General features: G+C 38.1%; 3 protein-coding genes across 21 annotated transcripts in view; all 3 read left to right on the top strand.

The window, feature by feature from the left end:
* Window positions 1-10,599, top strand: part of atxn2 (ataxin 2) — a 31,413-nt gene extending 20,814 nt beyond the window's left edge. For 5 of the 19 annotated variants that reach the window (XM_048188263.1, XM_048188271.1, XM_048188262.1 and 2 more), the window contains 9 exons: window positions 213-230; window positions 3,052-3,124; window positions 3,420-3,613; window positions 6,533-6,571; window positions 6,968-7,094; window positions 8,317-8,687; window positions 8,770-8,944; window positions 9,266-9,304; window positions 9,867-10,599. In XM_048188263.1, the coding sequence (XP_048044220.1) occupies window positions 213-230; window positions 3,052-3,124; window positions 3,420-3,613; window positions 6,533-6,571; window positions 6,968-7,094; window positions 8,317-8,687; window positions 8,770-8,944; window positions 9,266-9,304; window positions 9,867-9,895 (1,065 nt within the window). In that variant the 3' untranslated portion in view covers window positions 9,896-10,599. The remainder of the gene's footprint in view (window positions 1-212; window positions 231-3,051; window positions 3,125-3,419; window positions 3,614-6,532; window positions 6,572-6,967; window positions 7,095-8,316; window positions 8,688-8,769; window positions 8,945-9,265; window positions 9,305-9,866) is intronic. The other 14 variants (XM_048188269.1, XM_048188276.1, XM_048188279.1 and 11 more) reach the window with 10 other exon arrangements.
* A 203-nt stretch (window positions 10,600-10,802) lies between these two features.
* riok2 (RIO kinase 2 (yeast)) lies at window positions 10,803-18,886 on the top strand. The gene is made up of 11 exons (XM_048188282.1): window positions 10,803-10,979; window positions 12,527-12,665; window positions 12,758-12,874; window positions 13,031-13,206; window positions 14,040-14,128; window positions 14,341-14,532; window positions 14,619-14,711; window positions 14,791-15,225; window positions 15,919-16,009; window positions 17,402-18,154; window positions 18,759-18,886. The coding sequence occupies exons 1-10, from the start codon at window positions 10,914-10,916 to the stop codon at window positions 17,561-17,563; spliced, it is 1,560 nt and encodes a 519-aa protein (XP_048044239.1). The 5' UTR covers window positions 10,803-10,913; the 3' UTR covers window positions 17,564-18,154; window positions 18,759-18,886.
* The window catches only part of epg5 (ectopic P-granules autophagy protein 5 homolog (C. elegans)), a 39,150-nt gene continuing 35,025 nt past the window's right edge, over window positions 18,757-22,881 (top strand). Inside the window, exons 1-4 of the mRNA XM_048188261.1 lie at window positions 18,757-18,884; window positions 18,985-19,842; window positions 21,062-21,305; window positions 21,692-21,822. Of these exons, the coding sequence (XP_048044218.1) occupies window positions 18,831-18,884; window positions 18,985-19,842; window positions 21,062-21,305; window positions 21,692-21,822 (1,287 nt within the window). The 5' untranslated portion in view covers window positions 18,757-18,830. The remainder of the gene's footprint in view (window positions 18,885-18,984; window positions 19,843-21,061; window positions 21,306-21,691; window positions 21,823-22,881) is intronic.

Here is a 22,881-nt window from a genome sequence, read left to right as displayed (position 1 = left end):
GAAAGATGCATTTCAGTAAATGCAAAACCCAAATGCAATAGTTCAGTCCTTTATATTCCTTTGTAGCGTCTCTTAAAAATACTTTGACTCATCATTTCTCACTCACATGTTCTAGAAAACAAATCTTACTATAATGAAAAAAGCAAATGATAATCACACTAAAGACTCGTTCTTTTTGTTTCCCCCCCCCCTCTTTCCTCTCTCTCCATTAGAAAAGCATTATCTGGAAGGTTTGTGCAATTCTAAGATTTTTTTTTTCTGCTGAAAACGTGTATGAGACTTTTGCCTGCGTAACTGACCAGCAGATTTTGGTTTGCCTATTTCTTACTGCTGATCAGTTTATTATTATTATTATTATACCATGGTCTGTCTGAATACTTGATTCTGATTGGCTGGAAGGTGTTCAATAAAACTTCTTAATGTACAGTGAGTTCCAAGTCAGTTTAATCACCGTTGTATATTAATGCGCTGTTTTCATTGAAGCACACACACGCATGCGTCACTCGGAGATTGCGCTGCACACACAAAAACATTCAAGAGCACAAAAACTTGTCAATGCTGACCTACAGCTTTTATTAATAAAATAGCTCTGCTACTGAATCGCTACATATTTCTCAGCAACGAGGGGGTAACATCACTGGTTTTGAAGTAATTAAACTCACAGCTTCATTGTTAATAGAGAGATATACTGACCAGATGCATCTCTCTCTCTCTATAGTGAATTTAAAAATAAATGCTATATTCAATTATTAACATTAATCTATTCTTATGCACTACTTTACATCGGTGTCTGATTCAAAGAGGGCAGAATGCTAGATCTAAGGAGCCATAACTGACGAAAATAACTTCTTTTTACCCTTCTGTTCAAATATTGTGCTGCAAAGCATGAATAACAGCTTAAAGTTGTCAATGCTGGCAAATGACCATGGTATAATTGGGATAATCCACGGCTAGCTGTGCATTAAACGATTTGAATGCACTCCGCGGAGGCTTCACGACGGGTGTTTTTTGTTTTGTTTTTTTGCCTCCACGTTGTGCATTAAAATCATTTAAAGCCGTGGATTATCCCTTACTTATATTTCCATATTGTTGTCAATTTTTTAAACTTTATTAGATTATTAGCTTACCTTATCAACTAAGATTTTTCAGTACTATGAATAAGCAGGGGGTTTTTTTTGTTGTTCTTTTTGCTCCAAAATTAGTAATCAATTTTTGTTTTAACATTTTCCTTTAATTTTTTTGTTCTGTTAGAGCATTAAAGCTTTGTTTGCATGTACCCCTTGACCAGAACAGGAAAAAGCCAGAACGTTTTGTGGATTTATGTCAGTCTTTTTTCAAAAGCATTGATGTGTGTATCTCTCATTGTATTTAACAACCCTTAAGCAGTAGAGGACAGTTTTTTTTTTTTTTTATCTTGGCACATCTTTCAGAAACAGAAAATGTGGGGTTGAACATTGGTCTAAAACATTGAAAATGTGTACAAATAGCTTTTTTCCTTTGAGCCCTAGAAGAGAAAGTGTTAAAAGTAAATTACAATAGTGATCAACAGAATGTGATACATGATAGTCTTAAGATGCATTCAGCAAGTGTTTTTCAAAACTGTGAACTAAAAACTCAAACATACAGTGCTCAGCATAAATGAGTAAACCCCCTTTGAAAAGTAACATTTTAAACAATATCTGAATGAACAGAAAAACAATTTCCAAAATGTTGACAAGACTAAGTTTTATATAACATCTGTTTAACTTATAACATGAAGGGTAAGGTTAATAATATAACTTAGATTACACATTTTTCAGTTTTACTCAAGTTAGGGTGATGCAAAAATGAGTACACCACTGAAAGTCTCTGTAGGAAAGCTAAATTTTTGACTACAAATGTCTAATTTAACAAGAATTCATCCACAGGTGAGTCTAATTATTCATTACACAGGTGTCCAGCAGACAGGTGACTATAAAAGGGTGTTAAAACCCCTTCCCATTTCATGCTGTCAGCAATGGCACCACATGGAAGAGAAATGTCACAAGACCTGAGAAAGAAATTAATTTCTTTACACCAGAAAGGTGAAGGCTACAAGAAGATCAGCAGAGAAGCTTTACTTATCAGTCAGAATACTGTAGCAAAAGTGGTACAAAAATTTAAAAAAGATGGAACTGCAGCCATCTCGCAGAGACGTCCAGGTCATCCACGGAAGTTAACACCTCGACAGGAGCGTCTTCTGATGAGAAGGGTTGAAGAAAATTGGCACGCAAGTTCACTGCATTTATCTAAAGAAGTAGAAAGCCAAACTGGGGTGACTATTTCCTGTGACACAATATGGCGTACACTGCAGAGGAGTGGCATGCATGAGTGCCGTCCACAAAGGGGCCTTTCCTAAAGCCCAGGCACAAAAAAGCCCGCCTAGAGTTTGCCAGGGCCCAAGCTGACAAAGATGAAGAGTACTGGGACTCTATAATCTGGAGTGATGAGATCAAGATAAATGTTTTTGGAACTGATGACAATGATCCTAAACACATATCTAAGGCCACTGTTGGATTTCTGAAGAGGAACAGGGTGAAAGTGATTCAGTGGCCAAGTACGTCTCCTGATCTGAACCCAATCGAACACCTTTGGGGAATTCTGAAGAGACAAGTTGAGCATCACTCTCCATCCTCTCTAAAAGAGCTCATTCTTGAAGAATGGAAAATGTTGCAGAGTGTCACCAACTTGTTCATTCCATGCCTAGAAGACTTGGTGCTGTCATTAAAAATCATGGAGGCCATACAAAGTACTAGATGGAGTAGTTTTTGTTGTGGGGTGTACTCATTTTTGCATCACCCTTATTTGAGTAAAACTGAAAAATTTGTAATCTAAGTTATATTATTAACCTTACTTTCATGTTATTAGTTAAGCAGATGTTATATTAAACTTAGTCTTGTCAACATTTTGGAAATTGTTTTTGTGTTCATTGAGATATTGTTTAAAATGTTACTTTTCAAAGGTGGTGAACTCATTTACGCTGAGCACTGTATATGTAATTCTGCATCTCAAGTTCTGCTCCTCATCTTTTAGCCTCCAGCCATGTACCATGTTCAGGTTCCTCATATGGCCATGAGCCAGACCAAGCCCTACAGACCAGGTAAAGGTGAGAATGCTTCTCTCTCAGTGTGCATGTTTTTAAAGCTGCTTTCAAATGATGGTTAAGGCTATTTTGCATCTACTATAGTCATAAGCTTTTTCAGTTTGAGGGAGTTACCCTGTATTATTTTTGTGTATTGATTTTGTATATTGTTTGCCGGGCTGTGCATTTAGGAAATGCGATCTGTGTAAAAAGTTTTTTTTTTTCGTTTTGTTTTTCCCCATGATGTTCTCACAGTCTGTAATGATTTAAGGCTGTGTACCCATTTCATGCTCTCTTCTTTTGCTGAATCTGCTTGTAGTACCAAACATGCCACAGCAAAGGCCAGACCAGCATCACCCACCTGGCACATCTACAATGATGCATCCAGCTACAGCTGCCGGGCCGCCCATCGTGGCACCAAACCCAGCCTACTCCACCCAATACTTCACTTGTAGCCCCCAGCAGTTTGCTAGTCAACCTCTGGTACAACAGATGCCCCACTACCAGTCCCAGGTACTGTGACATTAAATGTCTCATTACTAACGAGGAATTATTAAAGCGGAGAAATAAAAGATGAACACAACTAGGGTTGGGTATCATTTGAATTTGAATGATTCCGATTATCAATTCCAACAGGCTAGAGAACACTTACACAAGGTTTTTTTGCCTAACTAATATAAATTTCAAGTTTATTAAAGACAAGTAAACACTCAGTAATTAAAAAAAGAACAAATAAACAAATTAGCAATCGCACAAATGAATATGTTTTAAGATTTACAGGTATTCGGAAACAGAAACTGTAATCAAATGTAAAATAACACTGCATTTTATAAATAAAATAAACATTACGTTCACTTAAAGGGTAAATTCACCCAAAAAATGAAAATTCTGTCATTAATTACTCACCCTCATGTCGTTCTACACCCGTAAGTCCTTCATTCATCTTCGGAACACAAATTAGGATATTTTTGATGAAATCCGAGAGCTCTCGAACCCCTTAATAGACAGCAATTTAACTACCACTTTCAAGGCCCAGAAAGGTAGTAAAAACTTTGTTAAAGTAGTCAACATGACTACAGTGGTTCTACCTTAATGTTATGAACCGACAAGAATACTTTTTGTGCGCAAACACAAAACAAAAATAACGACTTTATTCAACAGTTTCTTCTTTTCCCTGTCATGCTTGTATAGACAGTGCAGTGCTTCCGGGTTCTACGTCAGAACGCCGGCTCATTATTGGCCAGCTCTTGCTTCAGCATCACGCGCATGCATCGTAGTGCTCACATTAATAGTGAGATTTCATCAAAAATTTCTTAATTTGTGTTCTGACAAAGGTTTTTCGGGCTTGGAATGACATGAGGGTGAGTACTTAATGACAGAATTTTCATTTTTGGGTGAACTAACCCAAAGCAGCTGTGTTTACAAGGATATTTTGACATATTTTTGTATTTGTCCATACAATTGCAATAAGACACGGAAGAGAACTCAGTTCAGTATTGCACACTATTCAGTATGAAAGGAGGCTTTATGTGCACACCTTTTGGATGTGTGCACAGCACAGAAAATAGCGCACGAGTCTTCTTGCACTTAAATGGTTTAAAGGGATACTCCACCGTTTTTTCATATTAAACTATGTTATTCCCTTAACTAAGACGAGTTGATACATACCTCTCTCGTCTCAGTGCGTGCACTAAATCGCTCTGTCTTGCGGCGAAACTTTGTTAGCACTTAGCTTAGCCCAGTTCATTCAATAGGGGCCAAGCAGAGAAGCTACCAAACACCTCCACGTTTTCCCTATTTAAATACAGTTACTCGAGTAGTGTAACTCGACCTAGGATGGTGACACAAAACAAAACGTTGCGCTTTTCTAAACGTGTAAAATGGATAACTATATTGTATGGCGGAAAACCATAGCAATTGCTCGGGAGCACTTTGACTTGGCACAGTAATATCTTCACTCGTGAAAAGTCCTCTCACCGGCACCCGCTCCCTCTCCTCCTCCCTCTCATTTCCGTCAATAGAACCAACGTGACTTTTACCACCTGTGCTATTAGCAAACTGCAAGAGATCATTTGCAATGGTGGACTTTGTAGATGATTATGACTTGTTTGTAGCAGACCCAGAGCCATATCTGTTTGAACCAGAGTACACGGAGGAGGAATTAGCTCTTATGAACCGTGAGAGGGAAAAAAGATACGAACCAGAACAGACCGGAGCTGGCGAAAGAACACGGGCAAACAGCAATTGGTGGTGCAAGTGTGACTGTTGCGAACAGCAACGGTGTTTTTGGATTCTTGTTCAAAGCAGCTAACCAAGCTCTCCGCTGTATGTGGTGAGTTGGAATTCTGTGAAACATGACGGCACTATATACCTTCTCCTTGTTATCACAACCCTTTACGATGCATGTTATAACCATGATTGTCCACAAACTATCTTCCTACAACCTGATACTTCGTCAACTCTGCTCAAACTATTACTACTGATGCAGGTCACGTTGGTTCTATTGACGGAAATGAGAGGGAGGAGGAGAGGGAGCGGGGGCCGGTGAGAGGACTTTTCACGAGTGAAGATATTACTGCGCCAAGTCAAAGTGCTCCCGAGCAATTGCTATGGTATTCCGCCATACAATATAGTTATCCATTTCACACGCTTAGAAAAGCGCAACGTTTTGTTTTGTGTCACCGTCCTAGGTCGAGTTACACTACTCGAGTAACTGTATTTAAATAGGGAAAACGTGGAGGTGTTTGGTAGCTTCTCTGCTTGGCCCCTATTGAATGAACTGGGCTAAGCTAAGCGCTAACAAAGTTTCGTCGCAAGACAGAGCGATTTAGTGCACACACTGAGACGAGAGAGGTATGTATCAACTCGTCTTAGTTAAGGGAATAACATAGTTTAATATGAAAAAACGGTGGAGTATCCCTTTAAAATCACTTTTTCTGTGTGCCCGCTTTGGATGTGTGTGCAGCACAGAAAACAGCTTGCAGGTCTTCTTGCACTTGAATGGTTCAAAGTCATACAAAAACGGACACAAAGGGATCGATAAGAGGAATCAAATTTTTAATATTATAACAAGTATCCGATTCCACAAATGGAATCTCTTTTCAATTCCCAACCCTATACACCACCAATCATTAAAAAAATAAATATTGACCCTGTGTCCGAATATGCTTTCTTCCCTACCTACCTCCCTACTAGTAGTCAGTACATCAAATTAGTATGCCTGGATTTCATACTATATAGACTTAACTATTTTAATTTATTTTTTATTTATTTATTTTTTGCATGTACTTGATGATGTACTTATCAAATGTAGTACCTACTTGGACAGTATGTGATTTTTGGACACAACTTGTGCCTTTTATAAATGTGTTGTCTGATCTTCAGCTGAAACAAAATATTTTGTATTTGTGAACATTGTATTCCCTTTCTTAGAACAGTGTTGAAATGCTGAAAAGATACCAACAGACAATGGTGGGATGTTTAAGAGTCTTTGATTTTCTTTTGCTTAAAATGTTATGGTTATGTTGTTTGTTTGGATACTCTGCCTTTAAAAGCTGTTTTATGGTTGGATGACTTCATTCAATTGACTTGATTTCATTTGGGCAGATTTTTTTTCCCCATTATACAAGAAAAACACACACAATTACCGATAGGTAATGCAATATTTTTTCTTAAAGAAAATTATTAAAGGTACTACCTTGCCGTTCAATAAATTCTGATCATTTGGGTTTAATGTATTGTCAATTTTATTTTTTATAATAAAAAAAAACTTGTATCTGGGTCCTTTTGACAGATAATATTTATAAAAGATTTCTTAAACATGAAAAGTCAAAGTCATTAATATGATGTTGGGTACATGTGTTTCAGGCCCAGCATGTGTTCAGTCCAATGATTCAGGGCAGTGCGAGGATGATCACCCCTCCTGGTCACGGTCAGCCCAGCCTGGTCTCTTCCTCCACCACTCAGTATGGTGAGCAGACGCATACTATGTATGGTAAGAACTCCCCCCAGCACAAAGCCTAAGCCTTGCCAGCCCATTTTAGTCATTTACTGTCATACTGTGCTAAATTTACGGTAGGGCTGGGCGATAACCGATATATCAAGATTGCGATTAAAATTTACGCTGATAACAGTGATAAGCTCTTTACATTTTTACTATATGGATTAATCTAATGGACTATCACAGAAATTTATGCAACAATGGCCAGTCAGTGCGTGTCACCAATAAGGGATTTCTGCGTGTCTCTGTATGAATGAACAGCACGGTTTCGTCTGATACAGAATCTATATAGATCTTCACTACAAATCGTCAAAATAAAAGTTTGGTTTAACTTCAAGAAATTAGGACAGAAATAAATCACTACTGTGAACCAATATGTACTGTACTTCTCAAAGTAATAATAGTAAAAATAATATTTCTAAGGAATATCATAAAACCAAGATATTTTTTCATCCATGTTTCACATTTTTACAGTTCTGTTGTGCAACATCTTATTTGACAAAAAATGCAATGTTTTGTTGTAAATTAATTTTCATTTGATTTACATTTTAAAAGCTTGATTAAATTGTTAAAGTTTGTATAAATTTATATTAAAATTTAAAACACAATCCATAAATAAATAAATAATAAATAAATCAATAAAAAAAGAACAAACAAAATGGAAAACAGAATTTTGGAGAAAATAAAATGGATTTCATGGGGCCCTAAATTAAAAGGTAGCTACTCTTTGGAGTTTAATTGTGAACAATCAAGTTTACTTGTTTACATTCATTCTCAAGGTCTAACAAATATGTGGAAAGCATTTCCTTCCACATTAATGGTAAATTAATATTTTGATAAATATCGATATTGTATGAGATGGAAAAAAATAACGTGATAATATTTTTAGCCATATCGCCCAGCCCTAATTTACAGTCACTTTTTGTTGCCTCTGAATAGCTTCATGCTACAGAAATTAATGTTGATCTTTGTAATGAGCCACACATTAATGATTCAAGGAATAAAGGAAAATTAGATGCTTAAAATGTACTCTAGATTAGATTTTAATTAAATGTAAATATATTTTAATAATAGACTTCTCTTCCTCCTGTCATGGTTGTTGTTGTTGTTGTTATTCATTTATAATTATACCTTTCTTTTTGTTTTTATTTGTTAACATTCACTGGATTTACTTTAACATTGTAACTGCTTGTACTTGTGTTTTTCTGTGTTTCAGTGTCACCTACCCCCATTCCTCAGCAGTTTCCCCACCCAAGCTCCACCCTGCACCCTCATCCGCAGCATCCTCAGCCCTCTGCCACCCCGACAGGACAACCGCAGCAGGGTAACCAGCACGGAGGCAGCCATCCGGCCCCCAGCCCCGTTCAGCATCCCCAACACCAGGCTGCAGCCCAGGCCATGCACCTGGGCAACCCACCACAGCAGCAGATGTACTCTGCCCTGGCTCCCACCCCACCCTCCATGACCCCTGGCCCCAACCCCCAGTCCCCTCAAGCCAGCTTCCCTTCCGCTCAGCAGACCGTCTACATCCACCCCCAACAGGTGCAGCATGGGTACAACCCTAACCATATGGCTCATGTGCAACAGGTGAGTGCTAGTGAGTCAGACACCGGGATTATAAAATTACTAATAAATACTCAGAAAATATTCATTCACTATGTCTCTAAAGGCCCACATGCAGTCAGGGATGGTGCCTCAGCATCATGGCACTCCTTCCCACCCCCCCACTATGATGTTGATGGCCACACAGGCTCCTACTGGCCCCCAACCTGCACTGCCCCAGGGCACTCTGAACCCCATCCCTGTGTCATCAGCCACACACTACTCCTACACTCTCACCCCTGGTAAGGACCTATCTCAACTGAACACATAGAGAATTGAATTGGGAGAGAAAAAAAAAATTATATATATATATATATATATATATATATATATATATATATATATATATATATATATATATATATATATATATATATATATATATATATATAGAGAAATTATTATTATTATTATTATTATTTTGTATAATTTGTCTTATCTAAAAAATAATAATAAATATTGTATAACCGTGTTTGTTTTATCTAAATAATAATATTAAGATTTTTTTTAAATGAACAAAATAATAAAATACTTTTTTTTCCCCTTTTTTATTGAAAACAAAGATCTAAGGTTCATCATGGGTGTTACAATGTCAGGTCACAGTACGTTTTCAACATACATCTTGATATACAATTTAACACTTTTCTAAATGTATATACATAATTCAGTTTTCCCAATACTTACTTTTTTTTTTTTTTTTTTATTGATTTATTATATGTGAATCTCTAGTCAGTATATTTCAGTAAATTATAGCTACTACTTTAGCTTTCCTACTACACTAGTATTTATTCTTGTCTGAAACCGTTTTTGGTTTCCCGAGGTGCAGTGTAATGAATGAATAGTCAAACTCCTCTCCCATTATTTTTTCAGTTTTATCCAGCACCTATTGCCAATAAGGTTTTATTTTCAAGCAGGCCCAAAAAAAAAAAGATAATTATAATTATCAGCCATTGAGGTTCCACATTCCATATAATCTTCAAACCAACTTTTTGTTGTCTTGTATTATGTATGCATTTGAATATATAGTGATCTGCAATTTCTGTTTTGCCTGCAATGTTAGTTGTATACTGTCAGACTAGTGATGTTAATTGTTGTAAATGTGTATTTAAATTTCTCTGTTCACTTTTCTATCAAGTGTGTAAAATAAGTCTTTGTGTGTTTCAGTGCAAGCTCACCATCAGCAGCAGATGTAGAGGATGAAGACCAGAGAACAGCATTTGAGTTGAGAGGCTCCTGATCCTCGCAGAGCCATCTGGCCCCACCCACCACATACTGGCCAACCAATCCTTACCTTTCTCTAAACACCCCCTTAAATGGCCACGAGAACCTCAATCATGCTGCTCTGCTGCTACCCACCATCAGTGATTAAGAAAAGTTAACAGGCAAAGATGGGGTGAACTCTGGCTTTTTAAAAAAAAGAAAAGAAACACAAGAGTTTTAACGAGGAATCATTTTTCACATGTTTCAGTGACACTAGAACTCTTGCATTGGGTCCTAACAATAACAAAAAAGCCCAGATGAGTGAGAAAACTGTGCATAAATAACTGGAACATTTTGTCTGCACCTTCTAAGTTAAAGATAATTCTTCCGTATATTGACAGTATTAACATTACTGTTAAATGCTGCTGCTATAGCTGTGCTCAAGACCTTGGGGTAAATCAACACCAACAAAACGAAATGGTTGTAACCAAACTAAACACGAGAAACTTCCATTAATGAAGATGTTCGGCAAAAAAAAAAAAAGCAGATAAATTATTTATTAATTTAATCTGATGACAAAACCCCATTTGACTTGACCGTTATAAAACGGTTAAGTTAAAATAACTTTTACTTTGTAGATAATATAAATGAATTTAAAAAAAAAAATAAAAACATTAAAAAAAGTTTTAAAAACTTTTACACGTCTTGGGTGTTTTATTTTGTGTCCTTTTGTTATTTCATTTGACAAGATTCAAGCTCCTACTTTAGCTTTAAATATTGCTGATTTGCTCATTTTGTGGATATGGTACAAGTACATCAGAAGGCTTGTAAGTTGTCCCATGCACTTCCACTCCAGGCCGCCAGGAGAATCACTGAACCCCTCAACTTCGGGGATGTGAACGTCAAAATACTGCTCTCTTCCGGTTTAAACATGTGGAATGGCTGGTTGAACTAATCACGCATTACAAAACAGAAACTTTTATAAAATTAGGTGGAAACGGATTTGCCATCATGGGCAAGTTAAACGTCGTTATCCTGAGGTATCTGTCCAGAGATGACTTTAGAGTCCTCACAGCGGTATGTATCCAATTTAAAGAAGCCGTTAATATGTTTACATCAAGTTTTCATCCAGCTGTATTTTTAACAACCATTTGAGCTAAATACGTCTGTGTCAATCAATGAGATTAAGCCTTTAGCTGAATGCTCATTGCAAACTGTCGGTTGTATTATGGCATATAATGTACCGGGGTTGGACAATGAAACAAACACTGGCCAGTATAGCGTTGGAGGTTTCACACCTATATAAGCGCGGCCTGCTGGTCAGTCTTCACTGATTTTATAGCACAGCTATACATAAAATACTGCAATCCACACAACATAACATCAGTCCAAAAGAGGACAGATTGTTGGTGCACGTCTCGCTGGTGTATCGAAAGCCATGGTATTCAGGGTAATGTCGGCATACCACCGCACAGGACGAACCACATCCAACAGGAGTAACTGTCGACGCATGAGGAAGCTGTCTGAAAGGGTTGTCCAGGTACTAACCCGGAATGTATCCAAATACATAAAACCACAGCTGCCCAAATCACTGCAGAATTAAATGAGCACCTCGACTTCAATGTTTCCACCAAAACTGTTTGTCGGGGGAGCTCCACAGAAGCAATGTTTATGGTCGGGCTGCTATAGCCAAAGCTTTGGTCACTCGTGCCACCACCAAAAGTCGGTTTCATTGGTGCCAGCAGGGCAGATCTTGGGCTGTGGACAGTGTGAAACATGTATTGTTCTCTGATGAGGTCATCTGAGGGGGACTGAGTTCCCACATCCATGGGAGTTACATTGTGGAGAAGTCCCAAAGTCTGTTGCATTCCCAGAGTAAGGCATGGGGGTGAATCGGTTGTGGTTTGGGCTGCAATATCATGTCATTCCCTACTGTGGTTAATGGGTGCATCACTGCCAAGGATTGCAGAATCTTTCTGGAGGACCATGTGCACCTAACGGTTCAAACATTGTACTCTGAAAGAGGGTCCCGTGTATGCCCCAATACACAGCAAGACTTGTGACAGAATGGTTTGATGAACGTGAGTGAAGTTGAACATCTCCCATGGCCTCCACAGTCACCAGGTCATCTTTTTAGCCACTTTGGGGTACTTTGGAGGAGCAAGTCAGAAAAGTTTTCCTCCGCCTGCATCACATAGTGACATCGCCAATGTTCTGGAAGAGGAATGTCTCAAAATCCCTCTGGCCGCTGTGAAGGACTTCATTCCCATGACCAATTGATGCTGTATTGGCCACAAAGGGAGACCCTACACCATACCAATAAATGATTGTGGTCTAAAACCAGGTGTTTCAGTTTCATTGCCCAACCCCTGTAGTTCACATTCATTTTATGAAAATTCGTGAAACTTGTTCAAATACTGTTGTCAGCTATTTCACAGAATGTAATTATAAACACAATTAAATCACATTTCAGTTCATTTAGGCGGAAGAGAAAGATATTTGCTTCTTGTCATTTGATTCATTACGGGTTTGCTTAGATGTCAGCACATTACAATCTAAAAGATCCCATTATATTTCAGTAATCAATCACGTTTCCATTATTTTTTTTTCTTTGGGGTATGCAGGTGGAAATGGGCATGAAGAATCACGAAATTGTCCCAGTGAGTCTTATTGCGTCCATTGCCAGTCTCAAACATGGAGGATGCAACAAGGTTTTGCGGGAGCTGGTCAAACACAAACTGCTGGCCTATGAACGCAGCAAAAGTAAATGTGCTAGGCTTGATATCATTCTTCAGTTTCATTCAGTAATGTTTTTGTGGATGAGTTGCAGCTTTGACTATGCTTCCTCACTATAGCTGTGCAGGGGTATCGGCTAAACTACGGTGGCTATGATTACCTGGCATTGAAGACACTTTCATCCAGGGATGTTATTGTGTCTGTTGGAAACCAGATGGGAGTCGGCAAAGAGTCAGGTCAGGATTATTTTTAAATTAGAGTTTATTTGTAGGCATTAAGAAGTCTGACACATTTGATTCGTTGTTTTGTCCATTCTCCCTCAACCCTCGAATAGTTTCAGTTATCATAAAGGAGACTTTTTCCAGACTTATAATACTTGTTTTATATTTCAGACATTTACATTGTTGCAAATGCAGAGGGGGAGCAGTTTGCTCTGAAACTTCACAGACTGGGTAGGACATCCTTCAGAAACTTGAAGAATAAGAGAGATTACCACAAGCACAGACACAAGATCTCATGGCTGTACCTGTCCCGGCTCTCTGCCATGAAAGAGTATGCATATATGAAGGTAATATCCAAATATTCCAAATTTTCTGTACTCTTTCTTTTTTTTCTTTTTTTTGGGGGATGTCAGTGTCACTGCAGATTTGGGTTATTTCATCTGTTTCCAATATTAAAATAATCGTATTTATATTTGCGTCCATGATTTTAATCTGAAAATGCATTTTTGTCGAAATCACAAATGGTTCTCAACCTTTTGGACTACAAAGCCCCACTTTTTCCAAGACAATATTTGAAGGCCCTCCTCCAACTAAGCTGATCTGTACCTCTCGTACTTCTTTTGTAATACAAATAAATTCATGTATGATGTCAGTTCAGTGTTGGACATCTTTATTTTAGTGTGTGTATGTGTTTTTAAGCAATTTAAGATTAATATAATTTAACAAAATTGGTTAAAAACCACTGATAAAGCAGATGCTTTTATCTAAAGTTTCTCATAGTATCCCATAACAACCAAAAAAACAAAAAAAAAAGGTTTTGTCATTTTCAACCAAAAATATCTCGTTGAGTATGCGTACAACTCTCTGCAATACTTGATTCTGACTGGTCAATCACAGCATTCTGAGGTCAAATATTTGTGCAATGCCAACCAACTTTCCTGTTGACCCTTGCAACCAATCTCCTACATTGTGCTAGATTCATATCGTCTCTTCTGAAATAATTTTAATGTAAATCAATATTAAATGTCTACTTATTTGTTATTTGAGCTGCTGCCAGCTGTTGCTTACTTGATGATATTTTATTCCTAAATGTAACCAAATTTAACCGGGGAAAAAAACGATTTCTTGTTCAGGCTAATGTTTGTCTGGATTTTTTTTAAGATTCCTTGTTTTCCAACAGGCATTATATGATCGAGGGTTTCCTGTTCCAAAGCCAGTGGACTACAACAGACATGCAGTGGTTATGGAGCTCATTAATGGTTACCCGCTGTGAGTTTACCTGCACTTTGCCTTAGATGAACACGCCTCACACGCGATATTTTCTTACATTAAATATTTACTTGTATGTCAGGTCATTGACAACTGTGCAGTGGTGTGCTGTATTAATCTATCTAGTACCACACTTTATTAGAAAGGACATGGGAACACCTTTTTTTGTTTATTTATTTACTTGCATTGACTGTTGCTGTTTGTTTACATAGGTGTCAGATTCGAGAGATTCAAGACCCTGCTTCACTATACAGTGAAATCATGGAGCTAATAGTCAAACTTGCCAATCATGGCCTGATCCACGGAGACTTCAATGAATTTAACCTCATGCTCGATGACAACGACCACGTCACAATGATTGACTTCCCTCAGATGGTCTCCACCTCACATTTAAATGCAGAATGGTGACTGTCTAACCTGATAACAAATGGATAATTATGTAATTATAAGCACTGGCACTATAATTAAGTTTTTAATTTTTTCCATAAAGGTACTTCGATCGAGACGTCAAGTGTGTTCGAGATTTCTTCATCAGGAGATTCAACTACGAAAGTGAACTCTATCCAACATTCAAAGATATCAGGTAATTTTTTTTAATAGCTTGCTATATTGCACAGTCTAGACTTTAGAGACCAAACTAAGTTACACATTCCTCTATGCAGAAGAGCATGTTCGCTCGATGTGGAGATCTCAGCTAGTGGCTACACCAAGGAGCTGCAGCAGGATGACAGTTTGCTCCACCCTGAAGGTCCAGAGGGTGAGGAACTCGGTGAAGATGAAGATGATGACATCTCCGAGTCAGCCGATGACACACAACAGGCATCCTCAGAGGACGTTATCAGCATGGAGGAGTATAAACATGCCATGCTTGAGCTGGAAGGGCTACAAATTAGCAAGGAGACTCCATCAGAAGAGAACGACACAGAGGAACACGAAGGAGCTCGATGTCAAGAGGACATCCCCACAGAGGACATTCAGAAAGAAACTGTTTCTGACATTTCCAAAGACTTGGGAAGGGATGAGGAGGATGAGGTGGAGGATGAATGTCCTGATTTGGTTGACCTGTCTGCATGCAACAAAGAATTCAGGCCTTTCAGGCAAGTCATTTATTTGATTTATTTGACATGATACAAGTCATTTTTAATTGCACACGCATAACCTTTTTCATGCTGCTATAAAGCTACTGTTCCTATTGTGCCTTTTATCCTAAAAGGGTTATTTCAGGGTACTAGTACAGTTGAGCTTGTTTACCATATTTGATGTGCTCCGTGGATGTTCGTTGATCATTGTTTAAATGCGACGGAAAGCCTAAATTTGGTTATTATATAAAGTGAACGTGTTTCTTCAGAAGGCTTTGATTAAACCATTCTATTCATATGGATTATGTTTACAATGTCTTTATGAACTTTTTGAAGCTTGAGAAATGGTTGTGTGGACTTTCAATGCATAGATGATAAATTAGAATATTAGAGAATAAATAGAGAATATTACTAATATTGTAAAAATGTGTGAAAAGTTTAATGGTTTGGAATGGCACGAAGGTAAATTTCCCTCCTTCAGGCTGACACAACCAGTCACAACGTGCCATATTTTGATTGGAGAGCTTCAGTGTAAACAAAGATGATCTGTGAATTATGAGTATTAAATTACTTTTACTGTGCATTTTTGCTCTTTTTGGTGCTTGATAGCCTGTTTGCGTTGTGAACTTGAATTTAAATTTTTGTGTGAAGTATTCCTTCATATAAACCCTTACTCTTACATATAATGAAATGATTCATGTGATCCCACAGAGACCAGCTGAGCCTTGAGAACGAGCACAGAACTAGAACAACCAGTGAAATGAGCATTGGAAGTGTTGGCAGTTGTTCAACAATCCCACCAGTAAGTATAACACTTTGAATTTCATTCTATGGTTAAAAGTTTGCTTCCTCATTCACAAAAGCATGTTGCAGTGAAACTTGTTTAGGTTTGCATATATACATGAAAAGTTCCTGGTGGGGGAAAGGCAGAGGCTATTTTGCACTAAGTGCAAATAGCGATAGATGCTGTTTATACGAAGTAAAAATAGCAGAATTTTCTTTGCACTAATTGTAAATAGTTGCTGCATGCTATTTAAACTTGGCACAAATAGTGGCAGCCCATCTGATCATCGTGAGGACATCACTTCCAATTTCAATTATAGGCCATTTAAATACCAGTTTAGCACTTTATTTCCACTGTTAAGTACTTTATTTCCACCTTTCGAATATTTTCTTAATTTTAATTTAAAATGACAACTCTCCAAGCTGATATGCAATAGGAAAAGGGAGAAGAATGAGTTTGGAAAAAGGCAAAAGTTAAAGGCAAGTCTAATTTTGTCTGACTTATGTTGACAGTGGTGGGCGGAGTTAGTGTAAATAGCCTCTGCCAAAAAGGCAGGCTATTTGCACTTGGTGTAAAAAATTATCTAACTTTGCATTCATGATGCAAGTTAGATTTGTTGTTTTAAAGGATTAGTCCACTTTCAAAAAACTTTCCTGATAATTTACTCACCCCCACGTCATCCAAGATGTTCATGTCTTTCTTTCGTCAGTCGAAAAGAAATTAAGGTTTTTGATGAAAACATTCCAGGATTATTCTCCTTATAGTGGACTTTGATTGCCTCCAAACAGTTGAAGGTCAAAATTACAGTTTCAGTGCAGCTTCAAAGGGCTTTAAACGATACCAGACGGGGAATAAGGGTCTTATCTAGCGAAACCATCGGCCATTTTCGAAAAAAAATACAACTGTATATGCTTTATAAACACATGATCACCTTTCATTTGCTTCCGCTTCCCGTATTCTTCAAAAAGCTTACGCTGTATGTCCTACGCCTTCCCTATTCTACTTGCAGACAAAAAACAGAACTGGTGCTGCGTTAGTTCCGTAAGTTGAACATACAGCGTAAGCGTAGGACATACAGCGTAAGCTTTTTGAAGAATACAGAAAGCAGAAGCACATGCAATGACTAATCGTTTCTCTAGATAAGACCCTTATTCCTCGTCTGGTATCGTTTAAAGCCCTTTGAAGCTGCACTGAAACTGTAATTTTGACCTTCAACCGTTTGGAGTCCATTGAAATCCATTATAAAGAGAATAATCCTGGAATGTTTTCATCAAAAACGTTAATTTCTTTTCGACTGAAGAAAGAAAGACATGAACATCTTGGATGACATGGGGGTGAGAAAATTATCAGGAAAATTTATTTGAAAGTGAACTAATCCTTTAAGTAATGAGTTGATGTGCCCCTATACAGGAAGTCATCAGGCAGAAAGTGAAGAGACAGCTCACCAAACAGCAGAAGGCTGCTCAGAGAAGACGTCTGCAGAAGGGTGAGGCCAACCTGGTGACCAAGGAGAGGAGAGAGAATCAGAACAACATTAAGGGCAGTTTGGATGCGGCTTCCTTCTGGGGCTGAGGATGGAAGATATGACCTCAGGACTTATAACAGTTTTCAGTGTCATTTGTGTATGAAATTCATTAATAAAACATCTACATCTGGAAGCTGTTGTGGTTAGCCTTATTTATGCTTTAAATATATACCGCATAGAGGTTTGACCTGGTTTTATTTCAATGGAGAATTGTAGTTAATTGCATTCAACTTTATTATCACTCTCAACTAATCAAATCAAATATAAACATCTCATTATCTGTCCTTTGCAAACATGTAGCATGGGGTTGTTATTGAAAACAAAATAAATTTTATCGCCTTTAAACTGTTAAAGAAGATTTCCGAATCTGTCGTTTTATTGTATTTGTTTTGCAGCAACTACTGATACTGTAACAAAATTGTAGAAACGAAAAAACAAAACTACGGCTAGCGCTGAAATTTAGTATCAATTTTCGTAACGTGTCTTTCGCGTTTTGTCCCTTCCCGCTCACCATTGGAAGGACACGTGGTCCCTGTATTGCAATATCGTCCAGGAACAAAACAAACCAAGAGTTGACAGCTTCGCTAAATCTTTATGGCTGACTGACAGCTGCCGTTTATAAGAGTAATATCGCTTAGGTGAGTTATAATAATCTTCCTTTCACACGACATGATTTTGTTGTGTTTTAGAGAGCGAATTAGCCATGTTAGCAGGGTTTTGTTGGTTGATCCGCTCCTCCCTTCAATCCTGTGATGTATCTGTCTATTTCTGTTTACATTTTACTAGAAATAGTAGCCTCGTTCGTGGAAGTAAGTTAGTGATCATATATTTATCCTGTTGTTACAACCCATGTGACTTTCTTCAGTGAAACAAGAAACATATCTAAACCCTAACCCCATACCTAACCCTTCCATCTATCCTTCTGTCATAGACGATTGTTGTGAATTTTAGATCATGCTGTTACAAACCCAAACCCAACACATTCTTTCCCCAGTGAAACACAAAAAGGAAGGGATGTTACTGAATGTTGGGACTGATAGTCTCGGTCACCGTTCACTTTCATTGCATCTTTTCTTCATCCCACGAAAGTGAAAGGTAACGGAGACTGTCGTTTTGTGTTCCACAGCTAGAAACTCAATCATGCAGGTTTGTAACGACATGAGGGCGAGCAGATAATGGTGTAAAGTTTTAATTTTTGTGCGAGCTTTCCCTTTAAACGGAATCTCTCTTTTAAATCTCAAGGACTTGAGTGTTGCAGGGTCCTGTAGAGGAATGAAGTAATTTTATAACGATCATGTGGATACCTATGTGGAGATGGAGGCTGTAAGACCCAAAAAATCAAAGCCCAAATCCAGTGGGAAGCCACAGGTGAAAACCTACCTATAATATTTCTCTTACTATTCTTTGGGTTGCAACTTTGTTGAAGTTTATCTCATAATTCTAAAAAATAGTTATCATTCATTAACAGGTCAAAAAGGAGAGACAGTTAGAGAGAGTTAAACAGCCCTCTGAACCTTCCAGAGAACTTAATGAGCCGGCGCCGGAGTTCACTGATGTCCCTCTCAGCCTTTCTCATGTGCCTCCTGCCCCTGATCTGATCCCACCCACCACACAGACCTCACTAGACAATAATGACAGAGATGAAAAAGACCTCTTGTCTGATACGACTGAAATAGTGAAGAAACCATCCTGCCATGAAGACAACGAGCAGCAATCGCCATCACAAGACACGGCGCCTCGGGTGGACGAAGTTTTGGCATCCACTCAGTACAGCCAATGTGATCCCAAACCTCTTAGTGCTAAACTTGAGCCATTTATTGTCCCTTCTATATATCCGTCTATCCCAGCTTCCTGCTCTGAGCCTCAGCCTTTGGAGGACTCATACTCTATCGCCTATGGACTGTTAGACACTTCCTTTATGCCAATGGCTTCTGAGGGACAGGTAGCTCCAGCTGTTCTGACTCTGGCTAACCAGGAATCTTCCCCGCCCAGCTTGATCCCTGTGAAGGTTGCTGATGTGGAGAAGCCCAGAGAGAGGCTTTATCCAGAGCTGCCCAGGACCTGCCAGTCTGTGAAGCCCTTCACTAGCGAGCAGCTACGGACATGGGAACCCGGATCCTGGCTGGAAAATGTGGAGCTCCATGAAGCTGAGTTCCAGAGTCTGGCCCACCAAGAGGGACATGAGCTGTACGAGCTGCTGCTGAGCTACTGGAGGTGCCGTAAGCAGCTGACGCAGGCCCAGACTGAACTGCAGGCTGCTAATTCAGACTGCAAAAATGTACAGAATCGCATGTGGAGCTTCAAGGATGAAAGGCTTTCATTACAGGTGAGTCATCTATATTAGGGTGACCATATTTTGATTACCGAAATCCAGGACACTCGGCCCGGCAATGAGATACTCAAATGATACTTGAAGTTTACTCAAAGATGCCTTATAATTTCAATACATTTAAAGTATGCCTCCTCTGTATGGATAGAAAATTGTTATATTACAAAATACTATCTATAACCAAAGACACAAATTCAGATAGGCTTCTCAGAGGTTACTCAACATGTTTTATTATGACAAGTTTCAAAAATAACGAATGAAATAATGATAGAAATAATGTCTCTTCTGTATTAGAAAAATAAATAAATAAAAAATACCTCTGCTATATTAGCAATCCAAATTTAACAAAAATAGCTCTCACAAACTTACAAAAACTAACTAACAAAAAATATCTATCTTTAGTTTTCTTCTTCATCCTTGTTTTCCTCTTCATCCTGTTTTTCTTCCTCATCCTCCTTGTTTGCCATATATTTTGCTGTAGAGCTGATCTTTCCCAGCAGTTTTTTGTTTCTTAACAAATAAGCATGAAAGTCTTTGCAAGAAATGTCTTTGAAGTTGTATTGCACAAATAGAATCCTAAATAGTGCCCTAGTGCCGGTCAATTGAATGGCCCACTGAAAAAAAAAACGAAAACCAGGACATTTTCATCATTTAATAAAAAACAACCAGGACGGCCAGGACAGGACGTGAAAACAGGACATGTCCTGTGAAAACAGGACGTTTGGTCACCCTAATCTATATATCTGTTTGTCTGTATGTCTAGACCGTCTGTCTGTCATATCTAAATATAGTTATATTTTAAAGCCTATAAACCTTCAAATTACAAGACAAACTTAAAAAAAAAAAAAAAAAAAAAAACATTGTCAACTGATATTCAAAGTTTGGGCAAAATTGCCTTTATTCAGTAATTAAAGCAGTATGAATTTCAGTTCATTTTAATTCTACTTCCTTACATTCAAATTTTAATTGTGATTCTGCATCATGTTTCAAATTCAGGAATGCATTCAGTTCCATTCTAAATGGTGAACAACCCTGATCAGCTGTATATTTTTTTTGCTGACTGGTAGCGTGATCTCTAATCTAATTAAGTTTTATGATGTGTCCTTATCAAAACTGTAAACCCAGCTGTTTGTTTAAGTCTCAACTATGTATTTACCATAAAATGCACTGCATTAGTCTTTTTTTTATTGATCACAAACACCTGTTTGCTTTACAGGGTGTGTGTGCTGACCAGAACAAGGTATTTGGCTACCACTGCTATCAGCAGGTGACTCTGAACGAAGCAGCATTAGCTGAGCTGAAGCATCTGTTTTCTGCAAAAGCAGAAATACTCCATCAGACAGTGGCCCTGCACTCATACACCTCCATCCTGTCCCGTCTGCAAGTGGAGTCTTATCTCTACCGCTTGCTTAGCAGTAACCCCACCACCAAGAGTGTGGCTGTACAAGATACAAGCACAGGCAAGTTCATACTGATAAGTCTAGACTGTATACTAGACACAAATAATTGGTTAGTTTACACTGTTTGCTAAGGAGTATCATCTGAAATACTTTAACAGTTAACACAGGTTGTTTGGTTTGACAAAACATCAATCTCTGTCAACTGTAAAAAATGTTTGATCAGGCATATTAAATGCAATTCTTGTTGGATTTTGCTTGTTCACTGTTTATGTATTTAGCAGACACTTTTATTCAAAGATTGGATGACCAGAACTGACAACTTTCTTCTCTATTATTGTGTCTGGTCCTACTGACCATTGAAAAAGCATAGGATTACTGCAGAAAGTAGTTCTGTCCATGATTTTCAATGTCATGCTGTCTATTGATTTTTGTATTGAACTTCTTAGTGAGTCCAAAGTCTCAGCCCTCCTCTTTGCAACCGCTGAAGGAGAGCATCAGTGTGCTGTTCATCTTCACCCGACGGGTCCTAGATGACTCTCAGTTTCAGGCTGACATCCATCTTTGGCTTCAGAGGCTGGTAAAGACCCCCAAACACCAGCTAATGAACTAAAAAAAAATAGTCAAGATAACATGAGATAACATGAGATCATAATATTCATCATTCTGTTTTCTTATGAGGAACATTCTGAAAAAGTAGCTACAAATTATTTGTAATATGTGACCCTGGACCACAAAACCAGTCATAAGAATCAATTTTGTAGATTTTTTGATTTTTTTGAAATTGAGATTTATACATCAAAGCTGAATAAATAAGCTTTCCATTGATGTATGGTTTGTTAGTATACAACTATTTGAAAATCTGGAATCTGAGGGTGCAAAAAAATCAAAATATTGAGTAAATCATCTTTAAAATTGTCCAAAATAAGTCCTTAACAATGCATATCCACTCTCAAAAATAAATTTTTGATATATTTACGGTACAAAATATCTGCATGTAACATGATCTTTACTTAAAGGTGCTAAAGAGGATGTTTTGTTTTATACATTTTTGCAATATTACTTGAAACTGTCTTTACTAACTGATAAAAGACTATTTATTAGATGCACTGAAAGTAATAATATTAATATACATCATCTGTGCACGAGGTAGGGCCTTAAAAACATCAGCTAATCGTTTACGCGATCATCGCGTAAACGATTGGCCCTCTGGCTTGTCAATCACTGCCATGACGCTCCTTGTGAGAGACGAGCACGGCTGCGCTCTCCAGTAACTTTCCACACTCCACAGGCGCTGCATGCAATGTTTTTGTCAGGAGACAGGAATAACAACAGCAGATTATGAGTTACCTGCGGTGAGTCCGACATAATGAATCCACTAACACAACACAGCGAATGCCGGTGGTAAACACTCGTTTTCCAATACTCGTGTACGAGTTTTGGGAGGCGTTCCTTTGAAATGAGCTGTAAAGGAGGGGGGTTGTTCTTACGCATGCGCTCATTTCAAAAACTCAGTCTTTTGATTCTCAGTCGACGAAAAAATCCTCTCTATCACCTTTAATATCCTAATGATTTTTGGCATAAAAGGAAAATCAATAATTTTGACCCATACAATGTATTTATGGCTATTGCTACAAAT

The sequence above is a fragment of the Megalobrama amblycephala genome, linkage group LG4 (genome assembly GCF_018812025.1).
Source record: "Megalobrama amblycephala isolate DHTTF-2021 linkage group LG4, ASM1881202v1, whole genome shotgun sequence".
In the NCBI taxonomy this organism is placed as follows: Eukaryota; Metazoa; Chordata; class Actinopteri; order Cypriniformes; family Xenocyprididae; genus Megalobrama; species Megalobrama amblycephala.
The sequence above is the reverse complement of the archived record's forward strand: the minus strand, read 5'-3'. Positions and strand labels throughout refer to the sequence as shown.